Source organism: Erinaceus europaeus, chromosome 6 (genome assembly GCF_950295315.1).
Source record: "Erinaceus europaeus chromosome 6, mEriEur2.1, whole genome shotgun sequence".
In the NCBI taxonomy this organism is placed as follows: domain Eukaryota; kingdom Metazoa; phylum Chordata; class Mammalia; order Eulipotyphla; family Erinaceidae; genus Erinaceus; species Erinaceus europaeus.
The window spans coordinates 2,928,362-2,950,148 of record NC_080167.1 but is presented as its reverse complement, the minus strand read 5'-3'; the positions used below and the strand labels follow the sequence as shown (position 1 = coordinate 2,950,148).

At 52.3% G+C, this 21,787-nt stretch overlaps 1 protein-coding gene across 1 annotated transcript; it reads left to right on the top strand.

The window, feature by feature from the left end:
- Positions 1-1,542: 1,542 nt before the first annotated feature.
- CCDC117 (coiled-coil domain containing 117) lies at positions 1,543-18,126 on the top strand. Its single transcript, XM_060192914.1, has 5 exons — positions 1,543-1,901; positions 5,456-5,512; positions 11,781-12,005; positions 13,211-13,348; positions 15,351-18,126. The coding sequence occupies exons 1-5, from the start codon at positions 1,732-1,734 to the stop codon at positions 15,580-15,582; spliced, it is 822 nt and encodes a 273-aa protein (XP_060048897.1). The 5' UTR covers positions 1,543-1,731; the 3' UTR covers positions 15,583-18,126.
- Positions 18,127-21,787: the final 3,661 nt, after the last annotated feature.

The window sequence follows — 21,787 nt, the reverse complement described above, 5'->3', positions numbered from 1 at the left end:
CTTGAAAAATGCATGTTAAGTGAAATAAGTCAGAAACAGAAGGATGAATATGGGATGATCTCACTCTCAGGCAGAAGTTGAAAAACAGGATCAGAAAGAAAAAAAAAAAAAAAAACACAAGTAGAACCTGAAATGGAATTGCCATTGGCGTATCACACCAGAGTAAAAGACTCTGGGGTGGGATGGGTGAGGGGGGAGAATACAGGTCCAAGAAGGATGACAGAGGACCTGGTGGGGGTTGTATTGTTATATGGGAAACGGGAATGGTATGCATGCACATTCTACTGTATTTACTGTTGAATGTAAAACATTAATTCCCCAATAAAGAAATTAAAAAAAAAAAAAGAAAGAAAGTAGAGGCCGAGTGGTAGAGCACGTGGCAGAGTGCACTGTTACTATATGCAAGAACTCGCTTTGAGCTGCTGGTCTTCACCTGCAGCAGGGAAAGTTTTGCAAGTGGTGAAGCAGTGTTGCCTATTTCTCTCTTGTTGCAGGTGTCTCTCTGTCTCTCTGCCTCTATCACCCCCTTCCCTCTCCATATCTGGCGCTCTCTTATCTCTCTTTTTTTTTAAATTTATTTTATTATTCCCTTTTGTTGCCCTTGTTGTTTTATTGTTGTAGTTATTATTGTTGTTGGATAGGACAGAGAGAAATGGAGAGAGGAGGGGAAGACAGAGAGGAGGAGAGAAAGATAGACACTTGCAGACCTGCTTCACCGCCTGTGAAGCGACTCCCCTGCAGGTGGGGAACCGGGGGCTTGAACCAGGATCCTTATGCCGGTCCTTGTGCTTTGTGCCACCTGCGCTTAACCCACTGCGCTACAGCCCGACTCCCTCTCTCTCTCTTTTTACAGAGCACTGCTCAGCTCTGGTTTATGGTGGGGTGGAAGAATTGAACCTAGGACCTCAGAACCTCAGGCATGAGACTCTCTTTACATAACCATTATGCTCTCTCCCCCTATACTGGCTCTCTCTGTTCAATAAATAAATAAAGATAATGAAATATTAAAATAGTGGAGCCAGGTAGCGCACCTGGTTAAGCGCACACAGCACACATTACAGTGCGCAAGGACCCAGGTTCAAGTCCCCGGTCTCCACCTGCAGGGGGGAGGTTTCATGAGTGGTGAAGCAGGACTGCAGGCATCTCTCTGTCTCTTCCTTCTCTCTCTCTCTCTCTCTCTCTCTCGTTCTCTTTTACCAGAGCACTGCTCAGCTCTGCCTTATGGTGGTGCCGAGGACTGAACCTAGGGCCTTTGGACTCTTTGCATAACTATTATGCTATCTCCGCAGCCCTCTCCCTCCCTCTCTATCTCCCCAACTCCTCTTAATTTATCTCTGTCTGTATCCAATAATACAAGTAAATAATAATAATAATGATGATGATGATGATGATGATAATAATAATAGCACTTGGGGTGGGTGAGGATTCCAGCAGAGGGCCCCGCCTGACCCGGCCAGAGCCAACCTCCAGCGAGGGCAGCCATGTTCATTGTAGTCCGCCGGGACTACAACTCCCGGCGTGCCCCGCGGCCGCGGCTCGCCACACAACAAATCCCGGCGTGCCCCGGGCGGCCGGCGGTAGTGGAGGCTTCTAGAAGGCGTGACGTGGGTCGAGAGCGGGCTCGGCGGCGGACTCGGTCCCCAGCCGCCAGTCGCCAGCCGCCAGTCGCCAGTCGCCGTGGCCGCCGCTGCGGGGCCGGGGACACGAGCGCGGCGTCCCGCCTCCGCGTCCATGGCGGCGCTCGGCCGGCCCTTCCCCGGCCCGGCCCTGAGCGGGGCCCCGGACTTCCTGCCGCCGCCGCCCGCCTGCCCGGCCCGGGCCTGCCCGCCGCCCGCCGCCGCCGATTCTCCCCCGCGCCCCGGACCCCGCGGAGCCCCGGGCGGCAGCGCGGCGCGCGGACGGTGAGCGGCGGGAGGATGGGCGGGCGGGCGCCGAGACGTTAACCGAAAGGCCGGAGGAGCCAGGCCGGGGGCGAGCGACCCGCGGGGACCAGGGGCGGCAGCTGAAGCCTGGAGTCGGGGGCTTGGGCGCCCTCCCTCGCACCTGCACCTGCACCTGCACCTGCACCGGCACCCGCTCCACCACCTGCACCCGCTCCCGCTCCACCACCTGCACCTGCACCTGCTCCACCACCTGCACCTGCACCCACTCACCCACCTGCACCTGCACCCACTCACCCACCTGCACCTGCTCCACCACCTGCACCTGCTCCCGCTCCACCACCTGCACCTGCTCCCGCTCCACCACCTGCACCTGCTCCCGCTCCACCACCTGCACCTGCACCCGCTCCACCACCTGCACCTGCACCCACTCACCCACCTGCACCTGCTCCACCACCTGCACCTGCTCCCGCTCCACCACCTGCACCCGCTCCCGCTCCACCACCTGCACCTGCTCCCGCTCCACCACCTGCACCTGCTCCCGCTCCACCACCTGCACCTGCACCTGCTCCACCACCTGCACCTGCACCCACTCACCCACCTGCACCTGCTCCACCACCTGCACCTGCACCCGCTCCACCACCTGCACCTGCACCTGCTCCACCACCTGCACCTGCACCCACTCACCCACCTGCACCTGCTCCCGCTCCACCACCTGCACCCGCTCCCGCTCCACCACCTGCACCTGCACCTGCTCCACCACCTGCACCTGCACCCGCTCCACCACCTGCACCTGCACCCACTCACCCACCTGCACCTGCTCCACCACCTGCACCTGCTCCCGCTCCACCACCTGCACCCGCTCCCGCTCCACCACCTGCACCTGCTCCCGCTCCACCACCTGCACCTGCACCCGCTCCACCACCTGCACCTGCACCCACTCACCCACCTGCACCTGCTCCACCACCTGCACCTGCTCCCGCTCCACCACCTGCACCCGCTCCTGCTCCACCACCTGCACCTGCTCCCGCTCCACCACCTGCACCTGCACCCGCTCCACCACCTGCACCTGCACCCACTCACCCACCTGCACCTGCTCCACCACCTGCACCTGCTCCCGCTCCACCACCTGCACCCGCTCCTGCTCCACCACCTGCACCTGCACCTGCTCCACCACCTGCACCTGCACCCGCTCCACCACCTGCACCTGCTCCCGCTCCACCGCCTGCACCTGCACCTGCTCCACCGCCTGCACCTGCTCCCGCTCTACCATCTGGCACCTGCACCCGCTCCACCACCTGCTCCCGCTCCACCACCTGCACCTGCTCCACCACCTGCACCTGCTCCACCACCTGCACCTGCACCCACTCACCCACCTGCACCTGCTCCCGCTCCACCACCTGCACCTGCTCCACCACCTGCACCTGCACCCGCTCCACCACCTGCACCTGCTCCCGCTCCACCGCCTGCACCTGCACCTGCTCCACCGCCTGCACCTGCTCCCGCTCTACCATCTGGCACCTGCACCCGCTCCACCACCTGCTCCCGCTCCACCACCTGCACCTGCTCCACCACCTGCACCTGCTCCACCACCTGCACCTGCACCCACTCACCCACCTGCACCTGCTCCCGCTCCACCACCTGCACCTGCACCCGCTCCACCACCTGCACCTGCACCTGCTCCACCACCTGCACCTGCTCCCGCTCCACCACCTGCACCTGCACCCGCTCCACCACCTGCACCTGCTCCCGCTCCACCACCTGCACCTGCACCTGCTCCACCACCTGCACCTGCACCCGCTCCACCACCTGCACCTGCTCCCGCTCCACCGCCTGCACCTGCACCTGCTCCACCGCCTGCACCTGCTCCCGCTCTACCATCTGGCACCTGCACCCGCTCCACCACCTGCTCCCGCTCCACCACCTGCACCTGCTCCACCACCTGCACCTGCTCCACCACCTGCACCTGCACCCACTCACCCACCTGCACCTGCTCCCGCTCCACCACCTGCACCTGCTCCCGCTCCACCACCTGCACCTGCACCTGCTCCACCACCTGCACCTGCTCCCGCTCCACCACCTGCACCTGCACCTGCTCCACCACCTGCACCTGCTCCCGCTCCACCACCTGCACCTGCACCTGCTCCACCACCTGGCACCTGCACCTGCTCCGCCACCTGCACCTGCACCCACTCACCCACCTGCACCTGCTCCCGCTCCACCACCTGCACCTGCACCTGCTCCACCGCCTGCACCTGCACCCGCTCCACCACCTGCACCAGCACCCACTCACCCACCTGCACCTGCTCCACCACCTGCACCTGCACCCACTCACCCACCTGCACCTGCTCCACCACCTGCACCCACTCACCCACCTGTACCTGCACCCACTCACCCACCTGCACCCGCACCTGCTCCACCACCTGTACCCGCACCCGCCCACCTACACACCCCTATTCACCCCCAGCCACTCACCCCATTCACCCCCACCCACTCACCCCATTCACCCCCACCCACTCACCCCATTCACCCGCCCACCCACTCAGCCCCATTCACCCCCACCCACTCACCCCCATTCACCCCCACCCACTCACCCCCATTCACGCCCACCCACTCACCCCATTTACCCCCACCCACTCACCCCATTCACCCCCACCCACTCACCCCCATTCACCCCCACCCACTCACCCCATTCACCCCCACCCACTCACCCCATTTACCCCCACCCACTCACCCCATTCACCCCCACCCACTCACCCCCATTCACCCCCACCCACTCACCCCATTCACCCCCACCCACTCACCCCATTCACCCCCACCCATTCACCCCCACCCACTCACCCCATTCACCCGCCCACCCACTCAGCCCCATTCACTCGCCCACCCACTCAGCCCCATTCACCCCCACCCACTCAACCCCATTCACCCCCACCCACTCACCCCATTCACCCCCACCCACTCACCCCATTCACCCCCACCCACTCACCCCCATTCACCCCCACCCACTCACCCCATTCACCCGCCCACCCACTCAGCCCCATTCACCCCCACCCACTCACCCCCATTCACCCCCACCCACTCAGCCCCATTCACCCCCACCCACTCATCCCCATTCACCCCCACCCACTCACCCCATTCACCCCCACCCATTCACCCCCATTCACCCCCACCCACTCACCCCATTCACCCGCCCACCCACTCACCCCCATTCACCCGCCCACCCACTCACCCCCATTCACCCCCACCCACTCACCCCATTCACCCCCACCCACTCACCCCATTCACCCCCACCCACTCACCCCATTCACCCCCACCCACTCACCCCATTCACCCCCACCCACTCACCCCATTCACCCCCACCCACTCACCCCATTCACCCCCACCCACTCACCCTCATTCACCCCCACCCACTCACCCCCATTCACAATCAGCCACCCATCCACTCACCCTCATTCACACACACACACACACACACACACACACACACACACACACACACGTCGGCCCCCCCACTCCCCCACCCGACCTTGAGCTCCTGTCAGGTCTCTCCCCTGACCTCTCTTTCTCCCCCACAGCGCCTCCCTGCACTGTAGGAAGAAGCACAAGCGCGAGGAGGAGGAGGAGGAGGAGGAGTAAGTTCCGTGTCTGCCGTGCTGTCTCACGCTGTCTGCTTTAAGAACGAGGATCGCTGGCTTGTCTTCTGTGTCCTTGTGTGGCCCGCCACATGTCAGTGACAGTTGTGAGACAGAATCTCTGTGTTTTGTTTCTTCTTTTTAAAATTTTTTTATATTATTTTCCCTGTTGTTGCCCTTTTTTTTTTTTTTTAATTGTTGTAGTTATTGTTGTTGATGTCATTTGTTGTTGGATAGGACAGAGAGAAATGGAGAGAGGAGGGGAAGACAGAGAGGGGGAGAGAAAGACAGACACCTGCAGACCTGCTTCACCGCCTGTGAAGCGACTCCCCTGCAGGTGGGGAGCCGGGGGCTCAAACCAGGATCCTTACGCCGGTCCTTGCGCTTTGAGCCACCTGCGCTTAACCCGCTGCGCTACCACCCGACTCCCTGTTTTGCTTCTAACCAGAATATTGCTCAGTCCTGGCTTGTGTGGGGACTTGAGACCGGGATGTCTTGTTTATGTGTCTGTTCTGTTCTGTTTGTACTGGAGCCCTTGCTCAGCTCTGGCTGGTGGTGGCGATGTGAAGGAGGCGCTCTGAGGCCTTGGCGCTTCAGGCATGAGAATCTGTTATTTTTTACTTTTACCGGAGCCCTGCTCAGCTCTCCTGATGGCGGTGCAGAGGATTGAACCTGGGACTTCAGAGCCTCAAGCATGAGGGTCTCTTTGCAGAACCATGATGCTATCTACTCCTACTCTTTTTAAAAGTTTTTTTTGTTGTTGTTATCTTCATTTGTTGGATAGAGACTGCCAGAAATCAAGAGGGAGAGAGGACCTGAAACCGAAACCTGCAGCCTTGCTTCACCACTCACAAAACTCCTCCCCTGCCGGCGGGGACTGGGGGCTTGAACCTGGGTCCTTGCACATTGTAACACGTGCGCTCAGCCCAGCTGCACCACCACCCGGCATAAGGGTTGTGTTATCTCCCCCACCGGCTTGACTTTTCAGGTTTTTATCCACAGGGTTATGAATGAGAACCAAAGCATTAGTGTGGCACAGGCCGAGCCGGAGAAACCCCAGCTTTGACACCTCTGGGCTGCTGCCTTGTTTGTGCAGAACTGAGGGCCCGCTTACCCGGCCTGGCCGCTTCATGCTGGTGCAGAGCCGCTCCCACTGCTGGAACACCCGCCGTGTGTGGCCCAGACTGAAGCCTCTACCTGATGGGCTGTCTCTGGCCCCAAGTTGCATCTACCCTACTTTTTAATTAAAGAAGTGTATGATTTTTTTTTTTTTGCCTCCAGGGTTATTGCTGGGCTTGGTGTCTGCACTAGGAATCCACTGCTCCCGGAGGCCATTTTTCCCCCTTTTCTTGCCCTTGTTTTTATCAGTTATGGTTATTATTATTGTTGTTGGATAGGACAAAGAAATGGAGAGAGGAGGGATAGACAGACACCCGCAGACCTGCTTCACCGCTCGCGAAGTGACCCCCCCCTGCAGGTGGGGAACCGGGGTCCTGAACTGGGATCCTTACGCCGGTCCTTGCGCTTTGTACCATGTGTGCTTAACCCGCTGCGCTCCCCCCTGCCCCCCTTTTTAACTGCTTTCCTTTGGCTTAACCGTGGTGCAAGGGATTGAACCCCCAGGCGTGAGTCTCTGTATAACCGTTATACTACATGTACCTGCCCCATGCTTTATTATTTGAGTGACAGGCTACCGGTGGCAGAGCACATGCCTTACACTTACGGAGCTCTGGGTTGGACCCCCAACACCATATCACAGTCACAAGGACAAAACAAGTGGCAGGACCAGGTGACAGCTCCCACAGTGTGCACATTTTACCAGGCAGAAGGACCTGGGTTTGAGCCCCTGGTCCCACAGGGCGGCACCAGGCAAGCCTCCATGAATGGTGGAGCAGTGCCGTTGTGTCTCAGAACTTAACAGGGCGGCTGTGGATTCAGGCAGGCAGGAGGCACGTGCCCTCAGAAGCTTCCCAGATGCGTTGATTAACGCGTGCGGGAGAGAAGAGCGCCACCCTGGCTGGGCATTGGACTTGGGCCTACCAGCCCTGCTCAGCCCTGGCTTCTGGCGGTGCTGGGGATTGAACCTGGGACCTAAGAGCCTGCAGGTGGGGAGAGGGGGGCTCGAACCAGGGTCCTTGAGCTTCAAACTATGCGTGCTTAACCTGGTGTGCAATTTTAAAGATTTGATTTATTTCACGAAAGATAGGGAGGTGGTGGTGCACGGGGTGAGGGCACTGAGGCGCAAGCGGCACTCCGGCAGGCATGGTGCTGGGAAGGAGGCTCAGACTCAGGCCTCGGAGAGCAGAACTCCGCCACCGCGCTGTCTCCTGGGCCACTCTTGGGAATCAGCTGCAGGACTGTCTCTGGGTCTCAGTGCTATTCCACAGCTCTGTGTGTTTCTTTTCTTTCTTTTTAAATTTTATTATCTCTATTTATCGGATAGATAGAAATTGAGAGGATGGGGGAGATAGACACCTGTAGCCCTGCTTCACCACTTGTGAAGCTTTCCCCTTGCATGTGGGGACCAGGAGCTTGAACCAGGGTCCTTGTGCCCTGTAACAGGTGTGCTCAACCAGGTGCACCACCACCCGGCTCCGTGTGTTTCTTTCCTGCTGGTCTTACCTAATGCCTTACTGGTGTGATTACTGCGGTCTTACTGTAGTTGGATGACAGGAAAAAAGAAACCTTCAGTTTTACTTATTTATTCATTTGTTCTCTCTAGACTGCTTTGGCAATCCTGGTTTGTTTGTTTTTTTACAGCCAAGGAAACCCCAGCACCAGGCCGCTTTGAGTGCTGTGGGGGTTGGCAGTGCACTGCCTAGTGAGCCATTTCGCCGGCCCCTCACGATTGCTTTTGTGGTTCTTCACAAATTAGGGTACCATTTCCTTGAAAAATGTCATTGTGACTTTGTTAGGGAACGTGCAGAGTCTAGATTGCGCTAGTAATAGTCGCTCCATGTTAGGGAATGCGCGGAGTCTAGATTGCGCTGGTAATAGTTGCTCCACGTTAGGGAATGCACTGAGTCTAGATTGCGCTGGTAATAGTCGCTCCACGTTAGGGAATGCGCGGAGTCTAGATTGCGCTGGTAATAGCTGCTCCACGTTAGGGAATGCACTGGGTCTAGATTGCGCTAGTAATAGTCGCTCCACGTTAGGGAATGCACGGAGTCTAGATTGTGCTGGTAATAGTTGCTCCACGTTAGGGAATGCACAGAGTCTAGATTGCGCTAGTAATAGTCGCTCCACGTTAAGGAATGCAGAGTCTAGATTGTGCTAGTAATAGTCGCTCCACATTAGGGAATGCACGGAGTCTAGATTGTGCTAGTAATAGTCGCTCCACGTTAGGGAATGCACTGAGTCTAGATTGTGCTAGTAATAGTCACTCCACGTTAGGGAATGCATGGAGTCTAGATTGCGCTAGTAATAGTCGCTCCATGTTAGGGAATGCACAGAGTCTAGATTGCGCTAGTAATAGTCGCTCCACGTTAAGGAATGCACAGAGTCTAGATTGTGCTAGTAATAGTCGCTCCATGTTAGGGAATGCATGGAGTCTAGATTGCACTAGTAATAGTCGCTCCATGTTAGGGAATGCACAGAGTCTAGATTGCACTAGTAATAGTCGCTCCATGTTAGGGAATGCACAGAGTCTAGATTGTGCTTAGTAATAGTCGCTCCATATTAGGGAATGCACAGAGTCTAGATTGTGCTAGGTAATAGTCGCTCCATGTTAGGAAATGCACAGAGTCTAGATTGCACTAGTAATAGTTGCTCCACGTTAGGAAATGCATGGAGTCTAGATTGTGCTAGGTAATAGTCACTCTCGTCCAGAACTGTGCTGAGCAGCAGTAGTGAGGACGGACTTCACTGCCTGCCCCAGAGTTGCCAGCCGTGGTCTGTTGAGGCTCAGCTCCAGCCTCTCGCGGAGAGATGAAGGGCGCCGGGGGATGGGCCTTGTCCCGGTCACCGTCCTCTGCGCAGAGGACACTGGTACTGACAGGAGCTGGGCTGGCAGGCTGGTTCTGAGATAAGCAGGGTGGGCCTTGACAGCTGCTGTTTCTGAGGCCACCGAGGCCGTGAAGTCAGCTGGCCTCTGACGAGTGGCCGGTTCCCACGCTAGGCCGGGCCCCTGGGGGTCGTGCTTTCACTACGTCGGCCTTTACCTGCTGCTCCCAGTTTGTTTCGTAGTCGGTGGGTCTCCTTCATGGCTCCAGTCTGACTTTTCCAGGCAGTGAAGGAGAGGGCAGGAGAGGGCGGCACCTGAGCTTTGGAGCTTTGAACCTGCCTGCGGTGGCGGGAGCCTGCTTGAGCTGGTGCTGTGTCTGGCGCACTCACTGCTAGCTGAGCCGGCTCGTGGCCCTGGGAGGCGGCAGCCTGAATGACCTGCTTGCTCAGCGTTTGCCAGTCCACGGGTTTTATTTTTCTTTTGTTGATGTGATATATCACTTTAATCGATTTATGTTGAGCCATCCTGTACCCCTGGGATAGAGCCCCTTCTGCCATGATGAATGGTTCTCTTAGTCTGTTGGCTTTAATTTGCCAAGAATCTTTCCACTTAAGTTCTTCAACTACTTTTTTTAAATTTTTAATGGAGTTTTTAATTATTTCCTTTTTGTTGCCCTTGTTTGTTTTTTATCATTAATGTGGTTATTGTTATTGATGTTGTCGTTGGATAGGACAGAGAGAAATGGAGAGAGGAGGGGAGACGGGGAAAGACAGACACCTGTAGACCTGCTTCACTGCCTGTGAAGTGACTCCCCTGCAGGTGGGGAGCCTGGGGCTCGAACTGGGATCCTTGCACTGGTCTTCAGTGCTTTGCACCACTTGTGCTTAACCCGCGGCACTACTGCCCGACTCCCTACTTTTTTAAAAAAAATATTTTATTTGGGAGTCGGGCTGTAGCGCAGCAGGTTAAACGCAGGTGGTGCAAAGCACAAGGACCGGCTTAAGGATCCGGGTTTGAGCCCCTGACTCCCCACCTGCAGGGGAGTCGCTTGAGCGGTGAAGCAGGTCTGCAGGTCTCTGTCTTTCTCTTCCCCGTCTGTCTTCCCCTCCTCTCTCCATTTCTCTCTCCTATCCAATGACAACAATAATAACTACAACAATAAAACAACAAGGGCAACAAAAGGGAATAAATAAATTTAAAAAAATATTTTATTCATGAGAAATGATAGAAAAGAGAGAAAAAAAAAAACAGACATAATCTGGTACATGTGCTGCCGAGGATTGAACTCAGGACCTCATCCTTGAGAGTCCAAAGCCTTATCTACTGCACCACCTCTCTGATCACTACTTTTTTTTTATTTGATAGTCAGAAATATATATTTTTTAATTTTAAAAAATATGTATTTATTCCTTTTTGTTGCCCATTTTATTGTTGTTGTTATTGTTGTTACTGATGTCGTTGTTGTTGGATAGGACAGAGAGAAATGGAGAGAGGAGGGGAAGACGGGGGAGAGAAAGACAGACACCTGCAGACCTGCTTCACCGCCTGTGAAGCGACTCCCTTGCAGGTGGGGAACCGGGGGCTCAAACCGGGATCTTTATGCCGGTCCTTGTGCTTTGCGCCACCTGCCCTTAACCCGCTGCGCTACCGCCCGACCCCCCGAAATATTTTTCATTTGATAAGAGTCAGAGATGGGGAGAGCGACCTCTGCCACACTGCCTCAGCCTTTGTGAAGCTTCCTCCTTGCGGGAGGTGAGCAGGCCTCTGCCCACGGTATCAGCTGTGCTCAACCAAGTGCACCACCCCTCGCCCGTGATGTCCTCCTTAGAGCCAGGAACTGGGGACTGACAGGGGAGAGGGAAACTGTCCGCTGAAATGCTTGTAGTAGCGTGTGCATTTCAGATCCCGTGAGTGCACACTCAAACTCACAGACAGACGCGCGGCAGGGTATAGACGTACCGGTGTCGATACTCGGCCTCCCCACTTCTCAGCACTGAGCAGCTCTGGCTTATGGTGGTGTAGGGGATTGAACCTGGGACTTGGGAGTCTCGGGCATGAGAGTCTCTCTGAGTGACCATTGTGCTCTCTAACCCTGCCCCCTGCTCTGTTTTTCCACTGCAGTATAACCTAAAATTTTGATACGTATGCTTGTATATATGTTTGGTTTTTGTTTGGTTTTGACTAGAGGAAGGCGCTGTTCACCCCTGCTCCACTCTAAGTTCCCACACTAACCTGAATAGGCAGAATCCAAGAGCTTGACTAGAGATTGGGGTGTACATCTTGCTTACATCACTAAGGATTTTCATTGCATTGTTTTGTTTTCAGTTGTCCACTCAGAAAGAAAAGGCTAACGGAAGCAGGGCTCGGTGCTGGTCCTGATGCCTGGGGTCTCTGCGTGCCTCAGAGCGCCGAGAGCCACGGGGCAAAGCCCTGCACTGTCGGCCTTTCTGCACCAGGTGTGTCGGAAGTTACCTGTGAAGAAATGGATCAGACAACCGGAGAACCACAGTGTGAAGTCGCCCGGAGGAGACTTCAGGAGATCGAAGACAGGTAAGTGGGCAGGTGTTGTTGAGCCAGATGTTGTAGATCGCGAGAGGGGGGTCCGGAGCGAAGAGGAAACACAAATCTTTATTCGCCCTGGCACCTCAGAGTTGGGTGCTGGAGAGGCAGGTTGGGCCACGTGGAGGTAGCGAAAATGGCCGCCTCACGCAGTAACCTTTCCTGTGTCTAAACACCGGAGTGGAGCGCTGGCAAGAGAGAGAGCTGCGGAAGACAAAGGGCTTTTATAGGAGCAGCTTTTCGTGAGAATGGGAAGCGGGAGGAGTAACCAAAGCACTCCGGATATCGAGGGAATATAGACAATGCCCTGAGGGCACAACATGGCTGAACAGGCACTCTGAGAATGTCCCAACTCTAGCGGGAACTAGCAGTAGCCTGAGGGGACACCACGGCAGATGTGGCTGCATCGGCACAATTTCCCAGCAGGCAGTGAAGGTGGCAGCTCGCCTGGCTGGTCTGTTCACCATTTGCTTCGACTTCCATTCTCAGTTCTCAGACTTAAACAAGTCAGCAGCTCTGAGTACACAGTGAATGTTAAAGCTCTTCTTGGAACTGTAACGAATCTCCCCTTCACTTACTGTCTCAGAATATTTACCCTTCGCTTTATGAGAGTTTCCAGAACGGATCATTGCGGGGCCAGGTGGTGGCGCACCTGGTTAAGCACCTGGTTGAACGCACACGTTTCAGTGCGCAAGGATCTGGGTTTGAGCCCCCGGCCCCCACCTGCAGGGGGAAATTGAGTGGTGAAGCAGGGCTGCAGGTGTCTCTGTCTCTCCTGCTGTCACCCCCTTTCCTCTTGATTTCTGGCTGTCTCTGTCCAGTTAATAAAGATAATTTAAAAAAGAAGAAATAATACTCGCTCTTTTGCTGTTGTAGCTATTGGTCTTATCTATCTTTAAGGTAATCCTTTTTTATTTAAAAGTTAATTTTTATTTACTTATTTTGGATAAAGACAGGAGTTGAGAAGGAAGGAGATAGGGAGACAGAGAGACACCTGCAGTCGTGTTTCACTGCTTGTGAAGCTTCCCCCTGCAGATGGGGATGGGGCCTGAGCTCCAGTCTGTGCGTGCTACGCCGTGTGCGCTCACCCACCTAGGTATGCCGCTGCCCAGCCCCTCTTTATTTTTAAAATGTTGTGCAGTTACTAGAATGTGTCATAGTGTTACAAAATACTCTTTGCTTCTGCCTTTATTTAGGATAACTGATGAAGATGAAGAAGTTGAAGCCGACAGGAATTTTAACCACCTTCCCAGCCTTGTCCTTTCTGACGCAATGCAGACAGGTTTGAAGAGGGACATCAACGAAGTCTTTACTAAGAAAATGATCGAGTCCATGTAAGTGTGACTCCTGGTTTTCATTTGATTCTGATGTTGGGGAAGCTGCGAGCATCTAGACCTTGCCCGCCCTGCCCTTGCCGTCTCTTTATGTCCTGACCAGCCCGTGAATGAATGGAGAGTCAGGTTTGCCCTGAGCCCAGGTTGGTTCAGCCCTTTTCTGTTAATCGGCCCGAGCAAAATGCTGTGTGAGCAGGGACTTGGGTATGTGCACGTTGCTCCTGGCCTCCCTTCTCCCTGCTGCTCTTGGAGTCCTGGAATGCACTGTGGTCTGCTACTTGAGGCAGGGAGAATTGGCAACAGAGAGCCCCCTGCTCATAAATCCTCACGATAGGAACGGTTCTTGGAAATCTGCGGCCTGGCTTTCTCAGTTACTCAATGGGATCCTAAGTGTAAGCAGTCACTAACCAAGGCCACTGTGGAAAGCTCACCCCCCCCCCCCCCAGTGTGCTTTATTGAAGAAATACTGGTTTGGGGGGCCTGGTGCACTCATAACCCTGTGCAAGGACCTGGGTTCAAGCCCCCATTTCCCACCTGCAGGGGGCAAAGCTTCATGAGCACTGAAGCAGGGCTGCACATGCCTCTTTCTCCCTTTCCCCTCACAGTAGTTGGCTGAAAGAAAAGAAGAAGAGATACCGCTTTGCATGGGGCTGGTGGTGGCGCACCTGGTTGAGTGCACACAGAGTGAGCCCCGCTCCCCGTCTGCAAGGGGAAATCTTTATGAGTGGTGAAGCTGGTCTGCGGCCCTCTGTCTGTCTGTCTGTCTGTCTGTCTTCCTCTCTCCCCCTCCCCTCTCGGTTTCTGACTAGCTCTATCAAATAAATAAAGATGATTTACAAGCGAGTGAGCGAGCGAGCGAGCAGGGAAGGCTGCAGCAGCACTCCACAGCCCGGAGATCTCACCCCTGCAGACATTCCTGTCGGGGGCTTAAACGTGGGTCCCAGCACATGGTGACGTGAACTCTGCTGGCTCAGGCAGACACACACACAGTAGGGCAGAGAGAAATGGAGGGAAGGGGGCTAGACGAGCAAGGCGTGCCGAGTTCTGCTCCTTCCTGCAGTTACGGACCAGGGGCTTCAACCCGGGTCTTTGAACTGTGCTGTGTGCACTCAGCTAAGTGTGCCACCACCTGGCGGCTCCTGCCGGTCTTTGTGTCCCTGATTCTTTTAAAGACTTACTATTTGTTTGCCTCAGGGTTACTGCTGGGCTCGGTGCCTGCACCGTGAAGCCACTGCTCCTGGAGGCCGTTGCTTCCTTTTTCCTTTTTGTTGCCCTTGTTGTTTTTTTTATCATAGTTGCGGTCATTGTTATTGTTGTTATTGATGTCGTCGTTGTTGGGTAGGACAGAGAGAAATGGAGAGAGGAGGGGTGACGGGGAAAGATAGACACCTGCAGACCTGCTTCACCGCCTGTGAAGCGACCCCCCTGCAGGTGGGGAGCCGGGGGCTCGAACCGGGATCCTCACGCCGGCCCTCGCGCTTTGCACTTAACCCGCTGCGCCACCGCACGACCCCCACGATTTACTTATTACTGAGAGAGAACCACAATACCATTTTGGCACATGCAGTGACATGCATCGAACTCAAGACCTCTTGCTTCTAAGTCTAGCGCCCTAGGTAGGCACTGTACCACCTCCCAGGCCACTATCATCAGTTCTTGACTTAATTTTTTTATTTCTGTTTTTCTCTTGAGTTCAGGTATTAGGTAGCAAACCTTGGCTTTTCAACATTTGTCTTTTATTTTCATGCCCTAATTTTAAAAAATTTATCTTATTTATTATTGGATAGAGACAGATTGAGAAGGAAGGGGAAGATAGGGAGAGAGATAAAGACACCTGCAGCCCTGTCTCACCACTTGTGAAGCTTTCCCCCAGCCCTTGGGGACCAAGGGCTCAAACTTGGGTCCTGTACTTGGTCCAGTGAGGGCGCTTAACCAGGTGTGTCACCACCTGGCCCCGCCATGCCCTAAATTTTTTGATCAAAGTCTTTTTTTTTCCCTTTAGGAGTCGTCCTTCCATGGAACTTGTGCTCTGGAGACCTCTCCCTGAACTCCTTTCTGAGAAGCCAAAGCCGCCGTCTAATGCTAAAAACTACCCAGAGAGCCAGACTAAGCGCACAGTCGGCGCTGCCTTCCCTCGGAGAACTGAGCTGTTCTTGGAACCTCGGCAGACGGCGATGCCTGTTGACAGTGGTTTGGAAACAGCTGCTTGCACAGAAGAAGAGATGGAACTCTAGAAATCAGTTTGTACACTAAAGATGTCGCATTTTAGAAGACTCGTGTTTGTCCATGAGTCTCCTTGTATAGCATAGAGACTTTTCTGTGAAACGGTGTGTCTCCACCTGTGGTTTGGGGTGGGATTCTCATTTTCGGCAGCCATTTTTGGATTCAACTTTTTGCCAAGGAAGCTTCTGTAAAAAGGGCAAGCAGTTTTCTAGGGAGCTTACGAAAGGCAAGTATAAAGTCGCGTGTGGCGCGAGTGACGCAGGGCACCCGTCATTGTTGTCTAAACCACTCGTACTGGGAAGCTGCTGTTCAGGCACTTGGGCTGAAAAAGACAGTAAGGATGCTTCTGCTGAATCTGGACCCAGACAGTTGAGTCACAAGTCTGTAGACATGAGCCCCATTTACAGTGGTCACTCTGCTTGGGGGAGAGGAGGAGGAGGAGGAGGAGGGGAGAAAGCAGCAGTCAGTCATCTTAGGCCCATTCCTAGGACATTCAGAGGCCCTGGAGTTTGTTGCTGTCGATCTGTTGCAGCTGCGATGATGGACATACCCAGTAGCATTGAGACTCACCCTCTGCCTGTGAAAATGTAAAGGAAAGGTGTTGTCTTCGGGGCTTTTTTTTTTTTTTTTTTGCCTTGTGCTACTTTTGCTTTTTGGTTTCTCTTGCATAATTCACAAACCCAGTTACTCTGTAGTGTTGACAACGTGGTTAACTTCGATTGCTGAAAAGGTTGAGCCATGTGCAGATTTTCTGTGGGAGAAGGTTCTCGAAGTCCCTTAGGTAATTCCAAGAAAGTGCTGTGTCAGCTGTACCAATTGACAAGCTTTGTAGTTAAAAAATAAACAAGTGGCTCCCCCTGGATTAGCAGGGTGAGTTTTGTGGTGACTGTGAGCAAGTGATTGGTAGTTTCCGAGAAGGCCGGCCTGCCGGGCGGGCGCTCCAGCCTATGCAGGAGGCCTTCAGCGTGGAAGAGCAGATTCCTGCTATCTAGCGGGGGGGTCTTGAGCTGCAGGCCCGAGGCTCGCTGTGTCATTTGGAGATTACTAGGATTGGTGTTCTTCGTTTCTCAGGAAGAGCTCTTCTGTGTGGCAAGAACTCCTTAGTGCAAAGTAAGATGGCAGTTTCTCTTATGACAGAATACCCACTATAACTTACTAGATGGATGCAAGACTACGCCATTGATCACATAAAGACTGCCCAATTCTCTTATTTTCCAGGCTGCTTTCCCCTCTGTAGGAACCAGATAGCTTGTATAGGGAAAAGTGGCTCCTGCCCGGAGAGGCGACCACTCCCAGGCCTTCCGGAAACCCCCGCTTGTTACAAGATGGTCTAGGAGTCACAGGTCTGATCATTAGGACTGTTACTTCTCTTGCCTATTCCCGCTCTCTCTTTCTGTCTCGATAGTCAGGAAAAGATTTAATGTTTAATATTTAAACAGTATTTAATGTCTACAAGGTAAAATTGTTCAGACTTGAAGCTAGACCAGTTGGAAACCAGCTAATAACTTCTTGATCTCAGATTTAGAGATGAATGTAAACTAGGTTCTGTTGAAATGTGCATGTGTTTGATCCATGCTGTTTGGAAATTTGCCTTTAAGTCATTGTTTAATGGGACCAATTTATAAAGCTTGTAGCCTTAAAGAAAGTTCTGTGCTAAAATGTTCTAATACAACTGAAAGACATGAAGTGACTGCCTGGAATTTGGAGTTAATCCCAGTACTAAAGCTGAAAGGGAAGTGGCAGCTTTTCACAGGTGAACCCCAGCATAGGTGAACCCCAGTATATGCTCAGGTTGCCGCAGCTGTGCAGTTTTCTGATCAGAAACGAGCCCCCAGACAAGGCTCTGCTATCGTTGGGAGGAAATTATGGTCTGTTAGCTGAAAACAAATGATTTCAGGCATCAAAATGACATCTACCACAATGATTTCTGTAGAAAAGTTGCTGTTAGATCCTTCTCTGTAGCCCTTTTCCTGCATTTCTCATCCGTAGCCTTCCTGGTGGGGCTTACTCATCTGAGCCTTCTTTGTAGGTCCTCATGCCTGGGTTGCCCTTTGGAGCATAAGAATTTTGCTTTTGCCTTACGATTTACATAGGGAACTAACAGGCCTCTTCATTTTGTACTGTTTCTGCAGTATGAATCAAACATTGGCTTATTACGCTAATGTGTGGAGAAAGTAAGTTACCTACACAGGTGAGCTTTAATGAACAAATGTGTATTTTCTCTGAGTTTGAGTAGAGAGCGAGAGTGTGCGTGAGTGTGCGTTTTACTGAAGACCAGCTCTCATAAACTTTGCTTAAATAAAAATATTGCAGCTTACTCTTGAAAAGGTTCAAATGTCCAGTGTGGAAAATGAAGTAGGGCAGGGTGTGCCTAGAAACAGACTCGTTCACCAGTAGGCTCATCGATTATTTTGGATTTTTTTTTTCCTTTTCTTTCTTTCATGGTGCAGTGCCAGGGAAGTTCTGAAAGATGCTGTCAGTCTTACTTTTAAATGAGAATCTGCTATTTCTGTATTTTATTATTTTCAATAAACCTTCTGTTTTGGACATTTTGAGGTATTTGCATTTCTGCACTGATGTAAGTGAAATCAAATGTTTCCGCTTCTCTAAGCTGCTATTGAAGCAGGCTTCCTAACACCGAAGGACATCTGAAAGCTGTCATTTGCTACTCTTTTAAGTCCCCACTCTGAAGTTCTTTCCATTCTTAGAGTCCACTGCTCCTGACTGCCAGCCAGCAGTCCTGATGGGTGTTGGTGACGTGTTCCCCGAGTCTTTGAAAATGTTCAGATACGGAGTTGCAAACAGTATATGGAATTTACAGAGAACAAGAATTCTACAGTGTCGCCACGTGGTGGTGGTTTTCAGATAGGGACAGACTGAGAGGGGGTGGAGAGATTGGGAAAGACACCCGCAGCACTGTTCAGGGCTTGTGAAGGACTTGGGGGGTCGGACCCGGGTCCCTGTGTCCTGTAATGTGTGTGCTGAGCCAGGTGCTCCACTGCCCAGCCCCCACAGTCTTCCTTTGAGAGATGACAGGCCAGAACTGGGGGAAGAGTTCAACTTGGAGAGCCCACACTCCAGCTTCATGAGGACCCGGAGCCCCTGCGCCACACGGGAAGGTTCAAGACGGAAAAGGAGTTGGCAGGCCACTGGGTGGCAGCATTGCCTGCATACTCGCTAGCATTGATCAATTTGGTTCCTTATTTTGTGCGCAGCTGGTTTAAATTCGAGTTGCAGTTACAGAAAGTCTCAGGATACTGTCTTGTTTTTTCACCCCAATTCAGGAAACATCCGAAAGTTAACTAGTTTGTCTTACAGGCTTAAGTCTCAAAACCCAGCTCGCCACCAGGTCCAGTGCTCTTTATGCTCCACTAGTGACTTTACAGGCTGCAGCACTGCTCGAAATGGAGACTGCCCTGAAATAATTACACTTAGATATTGTTCATGGGCTGGGGAGAAGCACCGCCGTAAACCAGATGCAGTTCATAAGGGAGTGTGGCACTAACGTCCTTGAGGGAGTCGACTTTTTTTTTTTAAAATATATTTATTCCCTTTTGTTGCCCTTGTTCTTTTTTTGTTGTTGTTGTAGTTATTATTGTTACTGATGCCGTTGTTGGATAGGACAGAGAGAAATGGAGAGAGGAGGGGAAGACGGGGAGAGAAAGGCACCTGCAGACCTGCTTCACCGCTTGTGAAGTGACTCCGCTGCAGGTGGGGAGCTGGGGGCTCGAACTGGGATCCTTACGCCGGTCCTTGGGCTTCGCACCACATGCGCTTGACCCGCTGCGCTACCGCCCAGAGGGAGTTGACTTTTAAGTTCAGATATGGCTGACTGGTAGTGAATAAGCCAGTCTTGTCCCTCAGTGAAATCCAGGAGGCACCGGGTAGATCATGTCTTTGATGTTAGGATTTAGGTGCCTCATAGTGGACCTGGCAGGGTGTACGCACACAGCCACGTGCCAGGACTCGGTCCCTGTCCCAGCCTGTAGGGGGAAGCTTCATGATTGGTGGGGCACTGTTCCAGGTGTGTCTTTATCAGGATTACTTTTTTTAGAATTGGAGTTTAGCTTACACGAACAGATATTCCTGGACTTAGCCTATTACCTTTTGCCTAGAGTTCTGCCCCTGCTCTGCCTTCTCCAGTACAATACGAGAGCCAGCGGCCACACAGCTGATATTGTGAGGCTTGGGGAAATGGGTCGCAGATGTCTTAACACTTGATTACGATCTAGCTCCTATTAATTCGAGAACCAGAGCACCACTGGTGCATATACTGCCAGGGATCAAACTCGGGACCTTATGCTTGAGAGTCTAAGGCTTTATTTTATTAACCAGAGCACTGCTCAGCTCTGGCTAACGGTGCAGGGGGTTGAGCCTGGGACCCTGGGCCCTCAGACATTAGGGTCTGTTTGCGTAATCATTGTGCTATCTCCTCTGCCCCACCACTAGGTCTCTTTTTTATATCTTTTAATTTTTTTTATTCTTTGTAATGTGTGCACTTAACCAGGTGCACCACCACCTGGCTTCCCTAATTTTTTATTCTTTATTATTGGACAGAGAAATTGAAAGGGAGAGACACCTGCGGCCCTTCTTAACAACGTACAGGCCGAACCCAGCCTTGAGCCATTTTCACCCATCGGTATAGGGAATGGAAATTCAGGTGCTGCCCAGGTTAATTTGGTCCCTGTGTGTTTCCTGTTAATGTACAGCTGTCTTTCACGGGCCATCTCTGAATATGATTTGAGCCTCGGCCCCCCCCCAGGTGCTTGTGCTTTTGTGATGGAGGCTAACTGCGTCTAGTTCTATGAGCTTATTCCTGACCAGAGTCTCAGCTCTTAAGTTTTCACTCAGAAAAGAAATCAGGTGATAAGGTTTGATTGTGGAGGCAGCTGGAAACTGTGCACCAGTTTACGATCAACTCGGCCTCGGCAAGCTTGACACCGCCTGGCCTGGCAGGAAAGCCAGCAATATTAGACTGTCCTGACTTTCGTAGGGCTTCTGGGTAGGTCTCCAGTCAGTCACACCCAAGGGCATCCTGTGCACGCAGCTGAAACTGCACCCAGGTCGCCTTGAATCTCTCTAGTCCAGTTGTTCACTTTGACCACCCCGGAAAGCATCTTAAATTCTGGTATAGAAGGGGGCCGGGTGGTGGCGCGCCTGGTTGAGCGCACGTTACAGTGCGCAAGGACCCAGGTTTGAGTCCCCGCCTGCAGGGAAAGCTTCACGAGTGGTGAAGCAGTGCTGCAGGCATCTCCCTTCCTCTGTATCCTCCCTCCTTCCCTCTCTTTCTGTCTCTTATCCAATAAATAAGATTTAAAAAAAATTTTTGGTATAGAATGCTTCTGTGAGCCCTCTATGAAGGACGTTTGTTCTCTAGCATACTGTTCTTTCCAAGGCACAGATGCACCTCAAAAGGATCAAGTGGTCAAGTCCTTGGTTTTGTATTTGTAATATTTTTAAAAAATATTTATTCGCTTTTTTTTTTTTTTCTCAATTGGCTTATGGTAGTGTGGGCATTGACCCCGGGGCTTCGGAACCTCAGGCATGAGAGTCTTTTTTGCATAACCATTGTGCTGATCTATCCCTTGCCCATGACTGAATTTTTTTGTTGGAACAGGTTGTTTTATTCTTTTGTGAAACAAAAATCTCTCCAAATGATTAAGAGATAACAGCTAATTTTAAGTGCTTAGTTAGTTGCCTGGCATATATATATATATATATATATTATATATATTATATATATATAATATATATATATAATATATATATATAATATATATATAATTATAAATATATATAATATATATATATATTAAGTGCTTCTAATGGCAACGGTTCTTTAAATAAATACCCTTAGCAGCCTTCAGATAGGGCTGCGTGCCCCTTTACGAATGAGGCAGTAATTCGTCACCTCTGGCTTATGTTGGTATCTAGAAGTGAACTGGAACTTCAATCCCTAGGCATGAGAAAACCTCACTATGTAAGTTGCATTAGTTTCAATGTACGGTGACATAGCAAATAAATGAAAGGTTATGGGTTCAGCTCTGGTCAACTAAACAGAAATGTCTCAAACATGGTAAAGATTTTTTTTTTTTTAAGCCAGGAATTGAGTATATATGGGGCAGGGGGCTTCAGTCTTAACTTAAAAAGCCAACATGAAGCACCTGCAGAGAACACAGTTAGACTGAAGGCAGAGAAGGAATCCAAAAACAAAGA